The following is a 21,467-nucleotide window of genomic DNA, read 5'->3' as shown; positions in this document are numbered from 1 at the left end:
CGCAGAAAGACGCCCTGCACGTGTCCCATGCCCTGGAAGATGTCACCGCATGTATCCCATGCCCTTGGCTATGTCACCACTTGCCCTGCATGCCAGTGCATGTCACCGCACGTGGCCCGCACCCTTGGCTATGCTACCACACGCGTCCTGCAGCTGGAAGGTGTCACCATACGTGACACCAGAGTGTGTCACCACACAGCCTGGAGGCACTGACGGCTCTGGGGAGCCGGGGGCTGGGATTTAGGGATGCCGGTCTAGGACGGGCCTGTGGGTCACAGCTGCTTGGTGACACCCCATGGTGCAAGGGTCCATAGCAGAGCACTGCCCTAAACCTGCCGTCACAGTGTCACCCCCAAGTCCTCCTTCAAGGAGGTGCCCTCAAGGCCGGGAGCAGCAGCGTGACAGCAAGGACAGGCACGCCGACCCCCGGGAAAGCTCTCCGGGTGCTCCAAAATCGGGACAAGCAGGCAGTGTCCACCCTCCCATTGGGTTCTAGGGTTTGGGACGGGCCTGCGGCCATGTCCCGCCGTGGGAAGGGACAACGTCCTCGTTCCTGGCCCTAAAACTGAGCAGCTGGCTCCCCGCGTGCTGGCCGGCATCTGAAAGCGACTGCCCAGGCTGAAACCCGTGGTCGCTGGACAGGGGGGGGTCGGGGACCGGTGGCCCCCGGCACTGGGCACCTCTGAGCACCCGGCGTGCTGTGAAAACCCATCGCTCCGGTTATGAAACTCCGGTGACCTACTTTACACTCCCCGCTTTTGTTCTTAATTCCCAGATATGGCCGCTCTCCAGCTTTTGCCCATCAAGGCAAATTAATTGGAGTAGATCCTAATTTGCTCTCTGCTATTCTTTGGGCAGAAGATTAAATGCTCGGCAGACATTATCTCCCTCTGTCTTTTCTAAGAGACAAACCTGAATTATTAAAAAAAAAAAAAAAAAGAAAAAGGGATGAAGGAAGGCCGAGCTAGGTTGAGTTGATGTTTGAATTCACTTTTTTGTAATCGCAGAAGGGGCCGGGGAGGCCCCCGTGTCCCAGGGCAGCTGGAACCAGATGGTGACACTATTCTGGGCAGCTGTGTGAGCGGGACGGCACACGTGGCACGGCAACACGAAGGCCACGCTGCCCGCCGCCTCCGCCACGCGATGGATGAATCCTCCCTTCCTTTGCCCGGGGAAACTCCTCCTGGCGAAGGTGCCGGCTGGGGAAGGACTCCTCGTCTGCGGGGATGCACTTGGGTTTCTCCAACAGGAAGGGCTGAAGCTGTGCCGGGGCCACCAGCAGAGATGGGACGGCTCCTTGCCCTCCCACGGTCCCCAGTGCCACCGTCCCAATCCGGCGTCCCCACGGAGGAGCACACCCAGGCACCAGCCTTGCTGGGCAGAGCTGGCTCCGGCATCGCCGGCACCCCAGCGCGCCAGGGGGGAGAGGGAGTGTCGAGAGCTGCGCGTACCCTGTAGGACACCACGTTGCAGGGCTGGCCGCCGTCCGAGCTCACGTGGGGATTTCTGCCGAGCCAAATGTCCAACTTCCCATAAGGAAACGCCAAAAGGCAGCCTCAATCCCCACGGATCGGACGCGGCGGGAACGGCTGAGCCGGAGTCACCTCTGCCGCCGCGGCCGCGCTCAACCCCCAGCCTGGCACCCCGTCTGCGCTCAGCTTTGGGGCTTTTTTTTCTCCAGAGAGGCATATGGGAAGTTGGATTTCTTTTTTAAGCAGCTTTAATTGAACATCCTCCCCCTCCGACCTCTGCTCAGCCTTGCCGGGACAACCTTGAGCTCTGGCCCGGCATGGCCGCGGAGGCAGGGGCTCACCGCCGCGTGGGGCTGGGATGTGGCTCGGAGGAAATCCAGGTTTCCCGCTTCATCGCGTGTCCGTTTGGCGGCAGACGAGGGACCCCGTTCTCCTCCTTTTCCGGCTTCCTGCGGCCCAGCACAGCGGGAAGCCCCGGGCTCCCCGAATTGCCCCGTGCCCTGGACGTGCAGCGGTGTCCCAGGCAGCCTGGGGGTGTGGGGGATGCTGGAGGTGGTGTCGGCTGTTTCCATCACTCCATAGGAAATTACAGCTCGCTGCGCCCCAGTGAGACTCCAGGTTCGGATGGCAGCGCTGCAGGCGGGTGTTGGATGCAAAGGGAGCTCCGGAGGTCTCTCGTCCGAGCTCCTGCTCCGAGCAGGGTTTGCCCCGGTGCTGAAGCAGGCTGTTCAAGGCTGTCTCCGGGGGAGCTGTGCCTCTCCGAGGAGGGAGGATTCTCCATCTCTCTGGGTACCCACCATCGGCTTGGTGGTGCCAGCCTGCCTTTAGCAGCTTCCCCAGGAGAAGCTGTGAGGAAGGCGCTGACGGGAGATGCAAAACCCTGAGGGGAACCCATCCTTGCAGAGGGATGGCGGTTCCCGGGAGGGAGCAGCCAGGCTGCGGGGCCACCTCTGCTGCTGCTTCTTTGTAGAGATCCTTGCCTCGATGGGCTGCGATCCTCCCCACGGCACTGGAGGCAGGCTGCGGTTCTTGGGGGGGGTAAGAGTTGGCAGGGGATTTCTGAAGGGGCAAGCGAGGAGGAGCAGGGTGAGGCTCCTCTCTCGGGAGAGCAACGCCGCGGAAGGGCGGAGGCAGAACCAGGTGAAAGTCGATCAAGAAACAAGAAGACGACGGCCCGTCGACAGCGGGGCGAGAGGCTGCAGAGACTCCCCGGCGCTCGGTGCTTCGCGGCCCACAGCCGGCACCCCCAGCGGCACGACGCTTACCCTGGTCATGAAACACCTTCTTGCTGGAGAAACGACTCTGGACTGAGCAACGGGTTTCAGGGGTCAACCGACACCGACCCCGAACTCTCGTCGGGTGCCCAAACCGGCAGGCAGCGGGTCAGGTAGTTGAGAGGAGGGTTCCCCGAGATCCCTGCCCGCTCTCAAGCTCCATCACAGGTTTCACCCTTCCCCCAGACCTTCGGCAGCGAGCTACGGGTCCTTCCCGGCCTTGTCCCTGGGCAGTTTGCCGGGCGGATACGTTGGCTTCGCGCGGATGTCTGGTCTGCCGTTCTCTTGGCTCCGGTGGGTCTCCAGAAAGAAGACGCGGGGAGGGGGTTATAGGGCTGAAAACGTACCAGCAGCGCCATTGCTGCGTGGGACGACAAGGTCCGGCTAATTTCCCTTGCAGGAAACTGTACAACTCACCGGATCTGCCAAGCAGGGCCCAGGCAGCCCCTTCTCAGACCTGACACACATTCCTGCACCTTATCCGGAATTACACGCTGTCCTGCTTTCGGCTGGGATGGAGTTAATTTCCTTCCTGGTAGCTGGTACAGTCCTGTGGTTTGGATTTAGGGTGAGAACAATGTTGATAACGCACCGATGTTTTAGTTGTTGCTGAGCAGTGCTTACACTAGTCAAGGACTTTTCAGCTCCCCATGCTCTGCCGACTGAGCAGGCTGGAGGTGCACAAGAAGCTGGGAGGGGGCACAGCCAGGACAGCTGACCCCAACTGGCCACAGGGACATTCCATACCATGGGACGTCACGCGCGGTATAGAAACTGGGGGGAGTTGGCCGGGGGGGGGGGGTGACCGCTGCTCGGGGACTGGCTGGGCATCGGTCGGCGGGTGGTGAGGAACTGCATTGTGCATCGCTTGCTTTGTGTATTATTATTCTTCTTCTTCCTATTATTTTATTTCAATTATTAAACTGCTTTTATCTCAACCCACGAGTTTTCTCACTTTCACTCTTCCGATTCTCTCCCCCGTCCCACCCGGGGGCGGGGAGTGAGCGAGCGGCCGGGTGGTGCTCAGTTGCTGGCTGGGGTTAAACCGCGAGACGCGGGAAAGAAGCTGATGACAACAGCATGCATCAGCAAGGTGTAACGTTTGTTACGGTATGACTTACTAAGCATTTTAAACAGCCAAAGAGCCCAGGAGTGTTAAAATAAAAACCAGCTATTTTTAAAAGCATGGTAGGAGTGTGAAAATAGCCCCTCTCCACCCAAACCGTGTCGGGAATGACACGACAGCCAGGCTGGAAAACAAGCCCAACAGCGTCGCGTCTGTGTCTTCCCCGGAGAAAGAATTACCGTCAGCGTCTCTGCAAGGTGTCATCCCTCGTCCCGCTGCTTTCAGGTCATCTAGGGCTGAAACGTGGAGTGTTTGGTCTAAGGATGGGGAAAGGGTATGAGGAAGAAAGTCCACCAGCAGTTACCAAGCAAGCTTTGTGGGTTTTGTGGCACTTAGTAGCCGAGGAAAAGAAAGGAGAAAGGAATGTGCCTCGTTATTCTGTCGTGCACAAGAGCTAGCCCACAGGGACCGGGTTTTCCCTGCCAAGGAAAAGGGACGATGCTTCCGGGCGATTTTCTTGCAAAGGGAGTGTTTTTCCAGAGCCCCGCAGCCCAGCAGGGAGCCCTAGGAGCCTCTCGGTGGGAGCAGCACTCCCAAGCGCTGCTGGGGATCGGTTTGGGCCGGGTTTGGCTCCGAAAAGGAGTCGTCCCTCCTCGGGCAGCGGGTCACCATGGCCACCCCTCAGAGGCAGGAGTGTGGGGAGCGGGAACACCATGCCTGGCGGGGGGGGGGGGGCCTCCTGCTCAGCCCGTGGGGCTGAAGGGGTCCTGGGACCCACAGGGCTGAGGGGGGTCTTGGGCCCTGTGGAGCCAAGCAGGGTCCCGGGGCCTGTGGGGGCTTCTGGGGCCCATAACGCTGAGGGGGGTCCCGGGGCCTTGGGGATCCGGGGGCCTGTGGAGCTGAGGGGGGTCCCGGGGCCCATGGGGCTGAGGGGATCCGGGGGCCCATGGGGCTGAGGAGGGTCCCGGGGCCCGTGGGGCTGAGGGGAATGATGGAGTCCGTGGGCCTGAGGGGATCCCAGGGCCTGTGGGGCTGGGGGGGAGCTCCCGGGGCCTGTGGGGGCTCCTGGGGCCCATAGAGCTGAGGGGGGTCCTGGGGCCCGTGGGGCTGAGGGGGTCCCAGGGCCTGTGGGCCTGAGGGGGGGTCCCGGGGCCCGTGGGGCTGAGGGGGTCCCAGGGCCCGTGGGGCTGAGGGGGGTCCTGGGGCCTGTGGGGTGAGGGGATCCGGGGGCCCGTGGGGCTGAGGGGGTCCCAGGGCCCGTGGGGCTGAGGAGGGTCCCGGGGCCCGTGGGGCTGAGGGGAATGATGGAGTCCGTGGGCCTGAGGGGATCCCAGGGCCTGTGGGGCTGGGGGGGAGCTCCCGGGGCCTGTGGGGGCTCCTGGGGCCCATAGAGCTGAGGGGGGTCCTGGGGCCCGTGGGGCTGAGGGGGTCCCAGGGCCTGTGGGCCTGAGGGGGGGTCCCGGGGCCCGTGGGGCTGAGGGGGTCCCAGGGCCTGTGGGGCTGAGGGGGGTCCTGGGGCCTGTGGGGTGAGGGGATCCCGGGGCCCGTGGGGCTGAGGGGGGTCCTGGGGCCTGTGGGGTGAGGGGATCCCGGGGCCCGTGGGGCTGAGGGGGGTCCCGGGGCCCGTGGGGCTGAGGGGATCCGGGGGCCCGTGGGGCTGAAGGGGGTCCTGGGGCCTGTGGGGTGAGGGGATCCGGGGGCCCGTGGGGCTGAGGGGGTCCCAGGGCCCGTGGGGCTGAGGAGGGTCCCGGGGCCCGTGGGGCTGAGGGGAATGATGGAGTCCGTGGGCCTGAGGGGATCCCAGGGCCTGTGGGGCTGGGGGGGAGCTCCCGGGGCCTGTGGGGGCTCCTGGGGCCCATAGAGCTGAGGGGGGTCCTGGGGCCCGTGGGGCTGAGGGGGTCCCAGGGCCTGTGGGCCTGAGGGGGGGTCCCGGGGCCCGTGGGGCTGAGGGGGTCCCAGGGCCTGTGGGGCTGAGGGGGGTCCTGGGGCCTGTGGGGTGAGGGGATCCCGGGGCCCGTGGGGCTGAGGGGGGTCCTGGGGCCTGTGGGCTGAGGGGATCCGGGGGCCCGTGGGGCTGAGGGGGTCCCAGGGCCCGTGGGGCTGAGGGGATCCGGGGGCCCGTGGGGCTGAGGGGGGTCCCGGGGCCCGTGGGGCTGAGGGGGGGTCCGGAGGCGGGGCGGGCCCCGGGGCGGGTGTTCCCGGCGGCCCCGGCAGGGGGCGGTAGAGCGCGGGACGGCGGAACGGCGCCCCCTCCCCACCCCGCCGCGGCCCCGCCCGCCGCCGCCTCCGCCAATCGCCGGGCACGGTGTCCCCGCCCCCTCGGGCGTCCCCGGCGCTCGGTGATGACGTCAGGAGGCGGCGCCGAGCCGCGGGCCGGGGTGGGTCGAGGTGAGTGCGGGACCAGCCGCCGCCCGGGGCCGCCCGCTCCGCTCCGCTCCGCTCCGCCTGGCCTAGGCCGGCCGCCCCGGCTCCGGCTGCCCCTCCCTCCCCCTCCCTCCCGGGTCGCTGGCGGCTCGGCCCCGCGGCGCGGCAGCGGTGCGGCCCGGGAGGCGCGGGCGCGGCGGGCCCCGGCGCCTCAGCCCTGCCGCTGGCCGGGGCGCTGGGCCGCGGGGACGGGCGGGCCGGGGAGGGAGCCCTGACCGCCTCCCGGAGCGTCCCCTCGCCGGGCCGGGCCGGGCCGGGCCGGGTGCGGTGCCTCCCTGGCCTAGAGCCGAGCCCGCCGCGGGACGAGCTGCCGGCACCGGCCCGGCCCTGGGCCCCCTCCCTGGAAAGGATGGGGGGAAAACGGTCTCGTTCGGGCTAAGTTACGAAAAGCAGTCAGAGTTTTGGAAATCCCGGTTGGTTCGGCCGATTCCGGCCTGCCACCGGCGCTGGCGCAGCTGCCCGGCGTGCCGCGGCAGCCCCAGCCCCGGGTTTCCCCCTCAGAAACCCACCAAAGGCTTGCACCGCCAGCCAAGCGACTGGTAACACCAGGCGTATGTCAGGCAATAAGATGTACTTTAAAACTTACTAGTAAGACTAAAGGTAAGGTGCTTTCAGGCCTTTTTTCCCCGTTATGCTGTGGTGGCGTAGGTGTGATTTGAAGGTTGCTGTGTGTGAGCGTTGCTTACGCAGTTAAGAGCTCGTATCTTCAAATTTCCTTACTGGCATCCCATAGAAAAGCGAAATTAAACAGCTTCAAGTCGTCAGATATTTAATCGGTGGTTGGAAGGCCTGCTAGGCCTCGGGTGGGTTAGTCAGGCGGCTGACACTCCTTGTGCACGGGGACGCCCTCGGGTACGAGACCATTCAGGCCCTGATGTTTTCAGAGAGGTGGAGGACGCTTCTGAATCAGCAGGAGCCGAGGTGTTGCCCTGCAGAGCCGTGGGGTGCAACGTGCTGGTTGTCCGAGGAGAGGAGCGGGCAGACGTTGAAGCATAAATGTTCCTTTTCGCCACTTACAACTGCAGCTCAAGCGTGCTGCCCCCTCTCAAATAGTTCGGCGCCTGCCAAGTACGTGATTTCCCGCTCAGAGGGGGCTTGTAATGCTTCGTTTCTCTAACGCGTTCGTTCCTTCTCCCAAACTCTTGGTGATTATTACGCAGGAGCGTTTCCACCCGCGCTGACGGGGAGTTAAGCGTTTTGTTGCTGGCCGTGGCGTGCAGCTCTGGGGTTCTGTAGGCTTCACTGTCGCGGACCTTTCGGTGTTCGAGGAAGAGCCGCTGGCACACTGTTAGTCGATGCCTGATCTCAGTTAATGTTATCGGCAGCGGTGGATTCGTCTACGACGTTTTCAAGCTCAGCGTTCGATCCTTCTCATTGGTTTTGTTTACGGGTGGGACGTTTTACACAAGTGCTTTTCTACGTGTGGAATTGCTCTGTAGTAACCCTGCTTGTGGATGCTCATTCCATTTATCTGTTAACCTAGTATGCTTTAACGTTCAATAATGCTGGGAAAAACTGCCCCTGTGAGGCATTATTTGGGAATAGCGATGGTATTTTATTTATTTTTTGGCATGGGACTTTAATCTGAATGAACAACTACTTACAGGACAGCCCTCGGTGAAATTCAAACGTCAGTTAAGCTTCCTGTGAAGTTGTTTTATTTCTACTGCTTGCACCCTAGCATAGGCACGTTTGCGCGCGGCTGGTGTGCTTGACTTCGCGGTACTGCCAGGAGGTCTTACGTGAGAACTTACTTTCTTGATGTCTGATTTTAAAACTGAATCTTAACTAAAGCCTTGTTTTCTTTCCAGGTTGGATGTAGAGTCTAAGCTTCTTCCGGGTGTCCCTCTAAAACGTTTTTTGTTTCTCCGCGTAATTCTCCTGATGGAAGACCAGCCGGGGTTCCCTTTCTGCTGTTCGTGCTGAATAGTGGCTTGGAGAGGTGGTGAATGAGTGAAGATACGCTCGGTGATGGTAAGGTTACATTTTGTCGTGGTTTAATTTCAGTCGGCAACTAAGCACCACGCAGCCGCTCGCTCACTCCCCCCCACCCGGTGGGATGGGGGAGAGAATTGGAAGAGCACAAGTGAGAAAAACTCGTGGGTTGAGATAAAAACAGTTTAATAATTGAAATAAAATAATAATAATAATATGATAATAATAATAATACACAAAGCAAGTGATGCACAGTGCAATTGCTCACCACCCACCGACCGATGCCCAGCCAGTCCCCGAGCAGCGGCCCCCCCGGCCAGCTTTCCCCAGTTTATGTGCTGAGCATGACGTCCCATGGTATGGAATGTCCCTTTGGCCAGTTTGGCTGTGCCCCCTCCCAGCTTCTTGTGCACCTCCAGCCTTCTCAGTCGGTAGAGCATGGGAAGCTGAAAAGTCCTTGGCTAGTGTAAGCACTACCTAGCAACAACTAAAACATCGGTGCGTTATCAACTTTGTTCTCATCCTAAATCCAACACGCTGTACCAGCTACTAGAAAGGAAATTAACTCTATCCCTGCCGAAACCAGGACACATTTCAAGGCTAACGGCTTTTCTGTAGCCTTCTGTGAAGGCTCAGGCACCATATTGAAGGGCTCTGAGCCGACGAGCAGAAATTTAAAACTGCTCGGCTAGCTGCCAGAACGCACACAGGCAGTTTCCCCATCTCCTAGCCAGTCATACTGTTTTAATCAGCACCCAAAGACTTGCTGAAGTGCAGCTGATGTGGTTCTGCTGGAATACGGTGTGATGAGCAAGAGCTCCCTTCGCCCTAGTCTGGGGCAGCCGGTAGAAATTCCACTTCCTACACCCAGCTCCATATGGAAAAAACAGAAGTGCCACCTGGTACCTGAAGATGCAGGAGAAAACAAAGCTGGGTCAGGACGTTAAAAGACGTCAAAGCCCACCTTGATTTCTTAGGGTTTGGAGGGTGAGGGAATTGCCGGCTAAAAAGCTGCTCTGGTTAAATGAGAGCTGCCTTTTTGCAGGGGATGCGGTGAGTTAATTGGTAAAGTGCATCTTAAAAGCTGCTTAAAGTGCTGCTTAAAAGCAGCGTGCCTCTGTCTCCGTAATCCCCGCCTCCTGCACGGTTTCGCTGATCCCCAGGAGCAAAGTAGTGAGACGTTTAAGACACCCGTGCCAGTTAAACAGAAAGAAAATCTGAGGAAGGTTTGTTAAGCGAACAAGTTGCTGAGATACTTTGTGGAGTTTCTAGTGAGAAATCTCAGAACTACACGATTTGGAGTGGCTGCTGTCTTACGAAGCTGAGCAGATTAAACAAAATTAAGGAAAATGCTCGACTCTTTCCTTAATTTGATTTTTATTACGCAATTGGGGCTGGACAAGAGGGCCTCCAGAGGTCTCTTCCAACCTCAACTGTTTTGTGACTCTGTGATTCGGTGCTCAGCTGGGAGCATTAAACCGCTTAGTAAAAAGAGGGACTGTGCAGTTTCCAGAGACATCTGTTCTGCCTGTGACTGGGTTTTTATAGGCTCTTCACCAGCTTGTTGATGAAAGCGGCAAAGCACTGCGCGTGCTCTGTAGTATAGTACAGTGAAAATCCCAAACTCTCAGTCTGCGGTAGCGTGGCTCCATTGAGATGTGAACCACTTGCATTTCCCTCCCCCCCCCCCCCCCCCCCCCCCGTTTGAAACTTTACGACCGTGATTCCTGTTTATCTGTTTCTTCTCGTTCCTTTCCTAAGGTTCAAATGTGGGAATTGCCCCGGATGTGGCTGCTGCTGCTGCTGCCCTGGGAAAATGCCTTGATAGGGAATTAACACCATTCAGTGATGGGCTGTGGGACAAGCAAAGTGCTTCCCGAGCCCCCCAAAGATGTGCAGCTAGACCTGGTTAAAAAAGTCGAACCTTACACAGGCCACAATGACATATACAAGCATTTCATCAAAGATGACTGTGGGACTGTCATCAAAGCTGGCTCTCCCTCACCTCTGCGTCACGCTAACCCCTATCCTGGGAACCACCTCCCTGCCCACGTGGACCAGCCCGAACCCCGCAAGAACAAAGTGGCTAAATACCGCGCCAAATTTGACCCCAGAGTGACAGCCAAGTATGACATTAAAGCTCTGATCGGGAGAGGGAGTTTTAGCCGCGTCGTACGGGTGGAACACAAGGCTACCAAGCAGCCCTACGCAATCAAGATGATAGAGACCAAATACCGGGAGGGGAGGGAAGTGTGCGAGTCGGAGCTTAGTGTGCTGCGGCGGGTTCGGCACACCAATATCATCCAGCTTATTGAGGTGTTTGAGACCCAGGACCGTGTGTACATGGTGATGGAATTGGCGACCGGAGGAGAACTGTTTGATCGAATCATTGCTAAAGGCTCCTTCACCGAGAGAGACGCTACGCGTGTGCTGCAGATGGTATTGGATGGTGTGAAGTACTTGCATACTCTGGGTATCACGCACCGGGACTTAAAACCAGAGAACCTGCTGTACTACCATCCGGGAACAGATTCCAAAATCATGATTACGGACTTTGGGTTGGCAAGTGCTCGGAAGAAGGGAGATGACTGCCTGATGAAAACCACGTGTGGGACCCCGGAGTACATTGCTCCCGAGATCCTGGTCAGGAAGCCGTACACGAACTCTGTGGACATGTGGGCGCTGGGTGTTATCTCGTACATTCTCCTGAGCGGCACTATGCCCTTTGAAGATGACAACCGCACCCGCTTATATCGGCAGATCCTGAAAGGAAAATACAGTTACTCAGGCGAGGTGAGTGTGGCAAGGGTTATGGTGAGGGGAAGTCAAACAAGAAGCTCTCCGCAGGTGGGTCTTCGTGATGACCAGAAGCTGACTGTCGTGTGCAGGGCGGTAACGTTACCAGGGTTAAAAAAAAAATCTGTGATTCTGGCTTTTCAAATCCTTCCCTGTTTTCTGTCTGCTTTCAAAACTGCTTCCAGTGCAGCATAGCGAGCTCCTTTAAAAAATGTATACGTAGAGAAAGAAGAGATCTCTTCCTGTAGAACGGAACTGGGGTGCTTGTGGGTTTCTACCTGGGGAGACCTCAGCCGTGGCAAGCTGCTGTTTGACGCTTCACTGTTGAAACTCGTGCCAGGGTGAGTGTTTGAAACATAGTGTGTACATACCTAGTCTGATTTCTGATACAAATCCAAGCGTAGTCTGAAAAATACCTTTGCCGAAAAACAAGGTTATGGCAGACAAAGGGGCGCTTGCTGCTTACATCTGCAGACGTGAGCATTTCTGAAATTGATCTGCATTGTCTCTTGAGCTTAGTATGTGACGAAATTGAGGGTTGGAGGATCATTTTCTTAGATAACTATAGAAAGAGGAACCTTGGGGGATAGATTTTAGGCAGAAGGTGGGTACCCCTACCCTCCCAGAGTCCCATCACTCCGCGGAATGGCCGGGTGCCAGGCTGACACAGCTCCTGCTGACTTGCTTCTGGTCGTGGTGGGAGATCTCGGTTACCAGCCAGCTCCTCTACCAGCACAATTGCCAAGCGTAGGCATAACCTCACTAAGAATCACACCTACAGAAAGTGGGGGTATCCAAATTCGCAAGTTGCGTTTCTGCCTGTATCTCTCACTGGAAATACTAAAAAATGAAGCTTTTATAACCTCTTCTCTCTTTAATAAGAGAGGAGAGTGTTTAGATTACCAAACGCCATGACTTTGTGAGATGAAGCCCACTGGGAAAGTGTTAATGAGTGGCTAAGTTTGATTCTGAAACAACAGTAAAATAACTGTCAAAAAACCAGAATAAATTAATGATTGTTCTTGTATTTTTAGGTGTGACAGGTATGTTGGCATTTTAATGATGGATGGAAGGAGTCTAACATTAAGTTTTTAAACATATTAAGCTGCTTTAGGATTGTGTTTTTTAAAAAAAATTAAAAAAATCACTCTCTGAAGGGTTTTCAGAGGTGTCAGTAAGTCTTTTATACTTTAAAGCTGTCAGGCCAGCTTGTGTTAATAGTTGGAATATCCAAATTAAATGAAACTGAGGAATATTGGCGTTTGCGTAGGAGGCCACCGAGGAGAGCCCAGACTTGACACCTTCGTGAATCTTGTTCATTCCTCCCGTGAGCGCTCCTCAAAGTCCCTGGTATGCAGAGGAGACACAAAAGCGAGGAGTCATAAACCCCCAAATTTGGCACTTTCTTGACCAAGCGTGTTACTTCCTTCAGAAGCTGCAGTACTTGATTAGTTTCTTGCCAAAAGTATTCTGTCAGCTGCTTCCTCGAACTCCAAGCTTCGGCGGCCTTTGGCAGCCTTTGCTTCTTTTGTTAATTCGCCGTGTCAATATGATTTGTTCACCAGTTTGCAGAGTTTTAATGATGCAGTCGGGCTATCCTAATGCAGAAATAGATTGATTACCAGCAGCATGTAACATCTGCAGGGTCACACTGAAAGGCAAAGTCCTAGTTACCTCGTTTGCCTTGCAACCAGTGGTAGTAGATATGTTAAATGCTTTTTCTCATGTGAAAAGGCCAGTTCACTCCGACGTTTGTGGTGTAGCAGAACTCATTTCAAGTGCGTGCACCTCCTTGCAGTTTCCCATTCAAGCAGCGGGTAGGTGCTGGTTTGGCTCGGCCTGGATGTTGGCCTCTAGACAGCAGATTTTAGAGCTTTCTAGATTCCTTGGCCAAACTCAGGTTTGGTCCGTTTTAGCTCACTCCATTGTGTTCGTCTTGGCCATTCGTTTTTCTCCTCTCCTTCCAGTTCTGTTATTTTGAAGAAGCAGTGTGGTGGGGTGGTTTTGTGCAAGTTCTCCCTTTTTTTTTTTGTTTTTATTCCCTAGTTCTGTCAGCCCCATGCCTCGAGGTGCCAGAAGGTCAGTGAGACTGTTGACTCTGAGTTTGCTTCTTCCCGTTGGGGACCTGCTTTTATTCTTAATCTCTCTAACATGTTGTGATAATGAGTTCCATAGTTTATTTAAAAAACACATGGAAAAGCTGTTCCCTTCTCCTAGTTTTTATTTGCCTCTGCTCATTTAACTGGTGTTTTTCTATGTACATCTCCTTAATCCCCTTTACTTGAGAAACTAGCGAGTAATTTTTCCATGTCCACCTGTCCGTTACCTTTATACTTCTTCAGATTCCTTCTTTTTTTGAGGCTGAAGAGCCAACTGTGTTTAGTGCCTCCTATGGAATATGTTGCATAGATCTGATTTTTGCTGTTAACCCTTCTCTAGGCTACTTGTAATCTTTGAGACGGGGTGATGCGTGAGCACTGTGGCTTTAGAAGAGTCTCTCTGGTTGTTCACTGCTTTTTCCCGCAGGGTTTCTGATACTGTATTTGTTTCTTTGACACCTCTGAGCATTTGGCTGATGGTGTAGGGAGTGGCCCACTGTGACTCCAGGAGGTTTCCTGAGTGTTAATAGCTGATTTGGGGATGTCGTGATGTCTGCGTAATTTGGTGCATTCCCTCCAGTGTCTCCACCCCTCAATGCATGAGCTTGTGTTTAGTGACATTGAATTTTGTGACTGTCATTCAGTTTTGTCACTTGCTATTTTTACCTTTTTGCAGACTTTTTAATTGAGTTTAGCATGCTATCCAGGACAGGTTCTGCCCGTTACTGTGAAATGTGCTAATTCTGGAGTCTTAGAAGCAAGTGGTGGGATACAGGTTTGACACCCGATAACTGATGCTGATGATACTGAGCTGTTGAGGTTGAAAACAAAGCTGAGGCATGGTGCGGGAAGTAGTGAGAGACCGCATGATAAATTGGCTGATGTTCCGTGTGGACACACTCGACCTGGTCTCATGGGAGGACGAGCAGTTTGAATTTTCTGTAAATGATGGTGGGCCCTGGAGGTGATTCTTGCCCATCAGAAGAAACAATCTGAGGTTAAACACTTCTAAACCTCGTCTTGATACTCGGGATCAGAAGCCAATTGATATTAGGAATTAGCGTTACTATTGCAGGTGTCCTTGCTGTGCCATGCCCGTCATCCACCGGCACTTGAATGTTGAGTCCAGTTCTGTTTCCCCCTGAAAAAAAATACAGAATTAAAAAAATACAGAATTAATTCTGTATTAAAAATACAGAAGAGCAGCCTGAATAATCAAAGGTATGGGCTGGCTTCCATTTGAAGAACGAGTGAACGGACTAGGGCCCTTCCTCCAAAAAAGTAAGTGTTTGAGGGGGGGCCTCTGACCAAACTCAGTACAGCCAGAGGCAGAATAGGGGGAGCGAATAGAGAGCAACTGTTTTGAGCGTTCCCTGGGGTGATTTAATTTGATGTCCTCTGGTCCTTGTGCCAGAACTGAATTATTTTGAGAAATTTTGTGACTTCATTGCGACTAGGGCCCACTGGATGCTGGTTGTGTAGGTTGTGTACACAAAGGTAGCACGTGTGCCGCAGAGAAAGCATTAGACTGTGTATTTTGAAAGTGCCAGTGCACAAGCCTGAAGCGTTTTACTTGTTGTCCCACCACAAATTGCATACTTTAGGAGGCTGTTACAGATACTGTGTGTGACATGAGTGGTTGTTTTGGAAAGCTGTAGATGTTTTACTGCTTGGAAAGCAAATAATGTGTCAGCCAATACCCTGTATGTTTTGACCAGATGCTTTCTGTTCTTCCAGACCCAGGGAAAATGGATGCTTTTGTTTATCAGTGTAATTAAGCCTATACCCCTAAATTGCGGGTGTGTTTGTAGCCAGGTATTGGCAGGAGATGCAGTAACACGCTGCCCACTTTGTGAGTAAATTCCAGGTGGAAACAAAGTGAGCCAGAGATTTAGAGGCTTGTGTCCGGCTTGTTTCCCACAACCGTGCCAGCTTTCTTAAAGCCATCTTCTGGACTTTTAAATGCTTCCAAATTTCTGTGTTCAGAGAAAATTGCTCTTCTTTTTATGTGTTACACTGGAAGAAGTGGGACGATGTCAGAAATGAGGCTGTTGGTAAGTTCCTCAGACTAATGGAAATGGCGGGAGCCGTAAGTCCTGGTTTATTTGGAACAAGAATGGGCAGAATACTGGACTGCGTTGCAGAACTGTCTGTCTGTCTCTGATAGATGCAGAAGCAGAGATTTCAGGGGAACAACTGCTTTTCTTCTCTGTAATGTGAACTTTGAAGATGTGAAATGGAAGAGGAAATGTTAAAAGAAGCCTGCAAAGTAAAGTGCCCAGAGCTGACAGCTTGAGCTGCGCAGCTGAGACAGGTTTCACAGGGAAGGAGGGAGCCGTCTTCCGAACTGCATTGCCATACCATGTCAGGCAGCAGCAGTGCCGTGAGTTTGCCGAGAATCGGTGCCGAGTCCCACTTTTTGAAAGGTCTGGCCTCAAAACCTGGTCAGAGGGGACAAAGCTGTGCTGAGAGAGGAATAAAAGCCAAGATGCACGCTGACCTGAGAAGTAGCTCCATCTTCTTGAAAAACAAGTGAGCTCATGTCCAGCTAATGTAATTGCTTTCTGACTGGGACCCTCTTACCACCGCTCTCCTGTTCCTGGAGTGTGAGGTCTGTTTGAAGAGGCTATTAGCAGATCAATAGGAGAGGTCTCCCATAATAGCTTATTCAGGTACTGCTGACATCACCGCTCTGATTATCTCTTGTATCTCCTTCTGTACTTTCTGAACTGCCTGGAGTAATGGATAGGGTGAGGAATGAAGAAAAGCTGGCTTTGTAACTCGGCATGCTTTTTTCTGAGCATCTCTGAGTAAGGGTTACGTGGGCTATTGAGACTGCATTTGATGTAGCCTGCTACAAAGTCATTCTCTTTCACTTGTTTTGTTAGAACTCACTAAAAAGAAAATTTGGCAATATTCTAATTGAAAACTGGGGGATAAAACTGATTTCTGGGGATCTCTTTGTAGCTTAAAAAGTTGTCTGAGGAATAAAGCTGGAATTCCATTCACAGTTTCCTTTGAATTTGAAAGTGCAGAAATGAACATCAGACCATCGTTATCCTGCTAAGACGCAGGCTTGCTCTGGTTCTCTTTCAAAGTTTGTCCTTCTCTTGAATACTGATACTTTTATGTTGCTTTACACACCTGGGAAACTTGCTGGAAGAAGTGGAAGATAATATATATGTTGTGGATAAATTGGGAAACTGTGCTAGGGATTGTTCTGGTTTTGATATCTGATCTGGGCAAATCATTTCCCCTTGTGGTGTGTTTTCCTATTCATAAAACAGAGACAGCTTTTTGTGGTATGTTCGCCATGGGTGAGGTTGGTGGGTGCCAGTGCGGGAACATCTCTTAATCAGTTTCAAACCAAAAACCTTGTTCTAAATAACGGTGCTAGTGGATACATTGATAATGTGATGTAAGGAGAGACATGTTTGATACGTGAAGGAAGTTGGGCATTGCAAGTCTGTAGGAGCTCTGCAAGGGACTTAGCAGCCATGCGGCGAGATGATCTGGTTTTGTGTGGCTTGCTTAGATTTTCCAGTGGTGTTTAATAAAGTTCCTCACCAAAGGCTCTTGAAGGAAGTTTGCAGCTGTAATGCGATAGTGGCCATTGCATGGATCAGCAGTTTGCTGAAGATAAGCACAAAGTTGAAATACGTGGTCAGTTCCACGGGGAAGGAAAAAACAGTGAAGTTTGAAGGATCTGTTCACTTCTGCCCAAAAGCGATCAGGACAAAGTTCACTAATGAAGCTGTGCAGTCGCTGATGATACAGAGTTCTTCAGATGGTGAAGACAAGGGCTGTGGACCTTAGAAGTTTGCCTGAGTTAAAAGAGCGACTGGACGAATTCATGGAAGATAAATCGATAGAGAGAATGATATTAAAAAGTCCTCTAAGTATGGATAAAGAGGTCCCTAAGCGACATGTTTTTGAGGCTTGAGAGTATGGGGGGGGTGTTAATTGCTACATAGGGACTGTTTTCTTGGGCTCTCCCTCTGTATTTGCTGTCGGCTGATGTTGGAGACACCATACTGGACTGGCTAGATCTTTGATCCAGTAACCTTCAGTCCTGTTAGAGGTGCTAGTCTTTCCTTCTCTCATTTCTTCTCTCAGCTGGGGGCTTCATCCACTCCAAGAGTTATTGAGCTGAGTAATAGGCAGCCTGCAGAGCAGGTAGTGCTCCGAGGTTGTGCGTGCAGCATTTGGGGCACCTGCCTATGTGCTGGGGGTGTTCAGCGGTCCCGTCGGACATTGATGGAGCAGGTACCGCACGTCTTGTGTGGTTTTAGCTGTGGTTTGGAGGCAGCATGATTTCAACTGAGTTTGAGAATCGGAAATCAATCCCAAGCCTTATCAACCCCCAGGGGCTAATTTTACTTGCTGTATAATACTCCTTTGGAAAGGCTAGACATGTAAAAAGTGAGGAGGGTGAACATTTCCTATTAAATGAAAATGTTCTTGAACTCTTTAATTATGACCTGGTGCTGGAGTTCCCCTGTAGGCAAGTGAAAAAGCAGGCAACGTATACAGACTAAGTAGTAATAAAAAGTGCATTTTGCAGATGATAAAATCAGTTTTAAATTCCCCTTCTCCTGCAGAAATGTGTTGTGTTTTTTTTTTTTTCCCTTGGGAGAAATGAGTCTGTCTTGACATTATACATCTATAAAGGAAAATGTGGTGTGAAATGCATTCTGCTTGTGACTCTGCCCTTCTCTGTTCGGTGACTCATTCAGATTTGGAGCGTGAAGGCAGAACCTATCTTGTCATCCTGCTTGGCTAGCTTGCTCCCTGGTGCCCTTAATAGGATGGTTTCATTCTTTGACAGCTCCCCTTGCTAGTTACTGTTGCTGTTTGGAGTTCTGCTTGCTTTCTTTGCGCTCCCAACAACATCCCAAGATGCTGTCTTCCCTGTTGCTTCTACTGTCAGATGTGCAAGGGTGACAGCAATTTTGGGGATGGTTGCTGAAGCCCCACATGTAAGTGTTGAAGTGGTTCTTTCTGATCCCGTGAGCGTGCAGTGCCTTTCCCCACTGACTTCACGTGGAATATAAACCCTTCTGTAGTTTCAGAAACGCGAGTGCCTTTCACGTGAAGGCGTGTTTAGAAACTTGTCCCCTTAAAACTGAGGATTCTTGTGGGTCTTCACCAAAGTCTAATTTTTAAGTCTTGCTCATTCTTTATTTAAAAACTGGCCTCTTCTCTCCATCTAAACAGCAAACCCTTCAGCCAGGCTCTCCTTTTAAGTTTGAACCTTTGCAGCATCCCTTTCTCCTGACTTGACAAGTACATTCTTGCCCTGTTCCCACACATGCAGGTCTCTGCTGCATGTTTTTTGTATAGCTTGTTTCCTTGGCCACGTCCACCCAGATTTCTTCTTCTCCATCTCTTTATTTGGGTTACCTACGCTTTCTACCTAGGCTCCTTTGCACCCTAGCTTCACCTGGTCTGTGGCTGCTTGTTAGCAAAGATCGTAATGCTGAAAGGGAGTGCTGTGGTCTATCAGTCTGTCCCTGCAATGGATGGCAGCTTCCTAGGATAACCAACAAGACTGGAGACTCGTTCGTATACAGGGGCTTCAGGTGGTTGTAGTATGGAAAAATAACTAAGATGCACATAAAAGTAACAAATAACAATTTTACAGTATTTTTGTAGTGATGGCACCTTTTGAGGTTAATGTCAGGTCAAATAAAGAGCACCTGTTTCTAAATCTAGAAGCCATTATTTGTGATAACTTTATGAAGAAATTGATGGCATTCATGAATTGGTTCTGCTTTTTATTTTGCAACAAACTGGCAAGCTGCAGTCGAGACAGCATCAACAGACAGTTGGTCTGGCTTCCTGCAGTACAGTGTTGCAATGCATGCCGCTGAACTTAAAATTATAGGAAGATTTAGGCACAAAGCGACCTCGGGAAGTCTCTGGTCCAAACCCCTGTTCGGAGCAGGGCTAAACTTAAACCTAGATGAGGTTGCTTAGCACCTGGTTCGCTCAAGCCTTGAAAGTTTACAAGGATGGAGATTTCACCGCCTCTCTGGGCCCTGTCCTGCAGCTGCCCCAATCTCATGGGAACCGTGTTTTTTCTTTACATCCAGACAGAATTTACCTGGTTGCAGCTTGACAGTCACTGCTTGCCTTTTCACTGAGCATCTCCGAGACGTCTGGTGTGGTGTCATCCTCCCTGTAACTGCCCTGACAGTACTGGGAGGTGTACTTAGATCCCGTTTCTCCAGCTAGCTGAGGTTCTTCTGGATGACAGTCCTGCCCTCCTGCATATCAGCAACTCCTCCAAATCTTGGTCAAAAGCAACCAAGAAGCAAGTACTAAAATTTTTAATGGTAAAGAGAGATTTGCAGCTCAAATGGCTTCAGAGCAGAACCAAAGGAGAGGCTTAACGTGCAGATGGTATGTGCATAGCACTTCTTTTTTCTCGAGCATTCAGCTTCTTAATGATCATCTGCCCTAGCTTGGAGTTGAAAGCGCCGAGTTAAATGCAGATATTGAATAAACCCTGCAAATACTGCTATGGATAGATTCAGGCTGGAAGAATGCACTTAATTACATGAAAAACAAGTTACCCTAGTAGAAGATGAGTGGAGTAGCGTGAACGGTGTTCCCATGATAACTAACTCGGTCCATGTAAGTAAAGAAACGAAACACGTTCTCCCCAAACGCTTTTCCCTGCCTGCCGGTGATAGCAGAAGCAGGAGGAATGAAGAGTGCTGGCAGTGCATTAGCAAACAAACCGTGTGCCTGCGGTGTTAGTTGTTACCTGACAGAGGGCAAGGTAAAACTGAGAAAAGCAATTCCAAACCAGCTGATGCACGCTTACAGGATGAGTTCTTACCCCAAGTACATCGGTACGTCTGCAGAGCGTTTCCAAAGTATTCGTGTAATTGTCCTCATTGTGGAGGCTGGTTAAAAGACTGCGGAGGACTTGCAACCCCTCAAATCCCTCGCGACACGTAATGGAGGAGACGGATGACAGTCTCGTCAACTTCTGATATTAATTTCCTGCATTTATTCAACTTTCTGAGAGAGAATGGGGTAGAGCTTGAACTCGGGCTTCCTCTGACTCAGTTGGGCACTGGTTACTGAATCACCTGTCCCTCTCCAAAGGGACCGATCAGTGATTGTATTACGAGGGCTGTGGTCGGATTTTCTATCAGATTACAAACTTGTTCTCAAAAAGGCACAAGCAATAAAAAGAAACAGAAATTATTCTGGGTAACCTCCTTCCCCTAAAAGCTGCAGATGGAAATGTGTAGTGGCAGAGATACACAGGAAAAAAAAAAAAACAACCCAACTTTCTATTTTGCATACTAGTATTTTAGTGTGGAAACTAATTTCCTGTAGGAGAGGAAAAAATTATATTTGCATATCATGGAAAACATCTCTCCACAATCCCTGTCGCTTTGCAGGAGAGTTTGGTCAGTATAGGACAAACATTCTCAAATTTTGGATGTGGCTTTTTAAAGAACAGTAAGTTTTGCATTGATGCTGCAGCAGGTATGATCCTTGACTGTCTGGCTGCCAGTCCTGGAATGGCTCCTGCGTGTTTGCACTTCTGGTCACTTAGAATTAATTACATATGCCTATGTAATTAAAAAAAATAAATCTGTCTTTTGTTGTTTTGATGACAAAAAGTATAACTACTTTAGAAAAAAATACCAATTTAGAAAAAAAATCAAGTGTTTCATAAAGTATTAGCTTTATTTTCTATGTTACACTTTGTTTGCCCCAGAAGTCTGTCCAGGTTTTTTCCTGCAGTTCATAACTATAGCTTTGTTATATATCATAAAGCTTTGTGTAATATGTTATATGCTAATTAAATTGGTTATAGGGTAGCGACTGCCTTGAAAGGGGGAAAACTCTCCCTCTGGTGACTTCCTCCTAGTACATCTCCTGTTTAAGATGGGCAGTAAGGCAGCCTGGCTTCCCTGAATTTGGACTAGAGTATGTCTTCTGGAAAACATTCAAAGCAGATTAAAAAAATTGCCGGAACAGAGAAGCATCACCGCCCTCTAACGTTCCCATTGGTCCTTTTTTTTTTTTTAAATGCAGGAGATAAAGACGTGTATCCACAAGAGGCCAGAAAAGCTAGTGTCCGTCTCCCATTCATTGAAGATTTACCTTTGCATGGCATCCTGTGCTGCCCTTTGCTCTAAGAGATGCTCCTTGCAAAGCCACCTTATTCTCCTGGGAGTTCTCCGTTGGCTCGGTGCCTGGGAGGGTCCAGATGCAGTGGGACCCCTCGCTCGTGGGGACCCCGGCCGGTCGCGCTTGCCCGGTGGCGTTGCCCTCCCTGGCTATGCCAGTCGGGCTTTAGACCCATTAGAGGCTTCTGCAAGACACGGTCATCACCTTGGCCTCTGATCTTCCTGCCAGAAGAGAGAATAGA

At 52.1% G+C, this 21,467-nt stretch overlaps 1 protein-coding gene across 3 annotated transcripts in view; it reads left to right on the top strand.

The window, feature by feature from the left end:
* The first annotated feature begins 6,169 nt into the window (after positions 1-6,169).
* The window catches only part of PSKH1 (protein serine kinase H1), a 41,262-nt gene continuing 25,964 nt past the window's right edge, over positions 6,170-21,467 (top strand). For 2 of the 3 annotated variants that reach the window (XR_012996314.1, XM_076349533.1), the window contains exons 1-3: positions 6,170-6,200; positions 8,048-8,210; positions 9,933-10,964. Coding sequence is in view for 2 of the 3 variants with exons in the window: in XM_076349533.1 (XP_076205648.1) it covers positions 10,020-10,964 (945 nt within the window). In the remaining variant the exon portion in view is untranslated. Of the gene's footprint in view, positions 6,201-6,641; positions 7,305-8,047; positions 8,211-9,932; positions 10,965-21,467 lie in introns of those variants that run through there. The other variant, XM_076349534.1, reaches the window with a different exon arrangement.

Source organism: Aptenodytes patagonicus, chromosome 11 (assembly GCF_965638725.1).
Source record: "Aptenodytes patagonicus chromosome 11, bAptPat1.pri.cur, whole genome shotgun sequence".
NCBI classification, from domain to species: domain Eukaryota; kingdom Metazoa; phylum Chordata; class Aves; order Sphenisciformes; family Spheniscidae; genus Aptenodytes; species Aptenodytes patagonicus.
The sequence above is the reverse complement of the archived record's forward strand: the minus strand, read 5'-3'. Positions and strand labels throughout refer to the sequence as shown.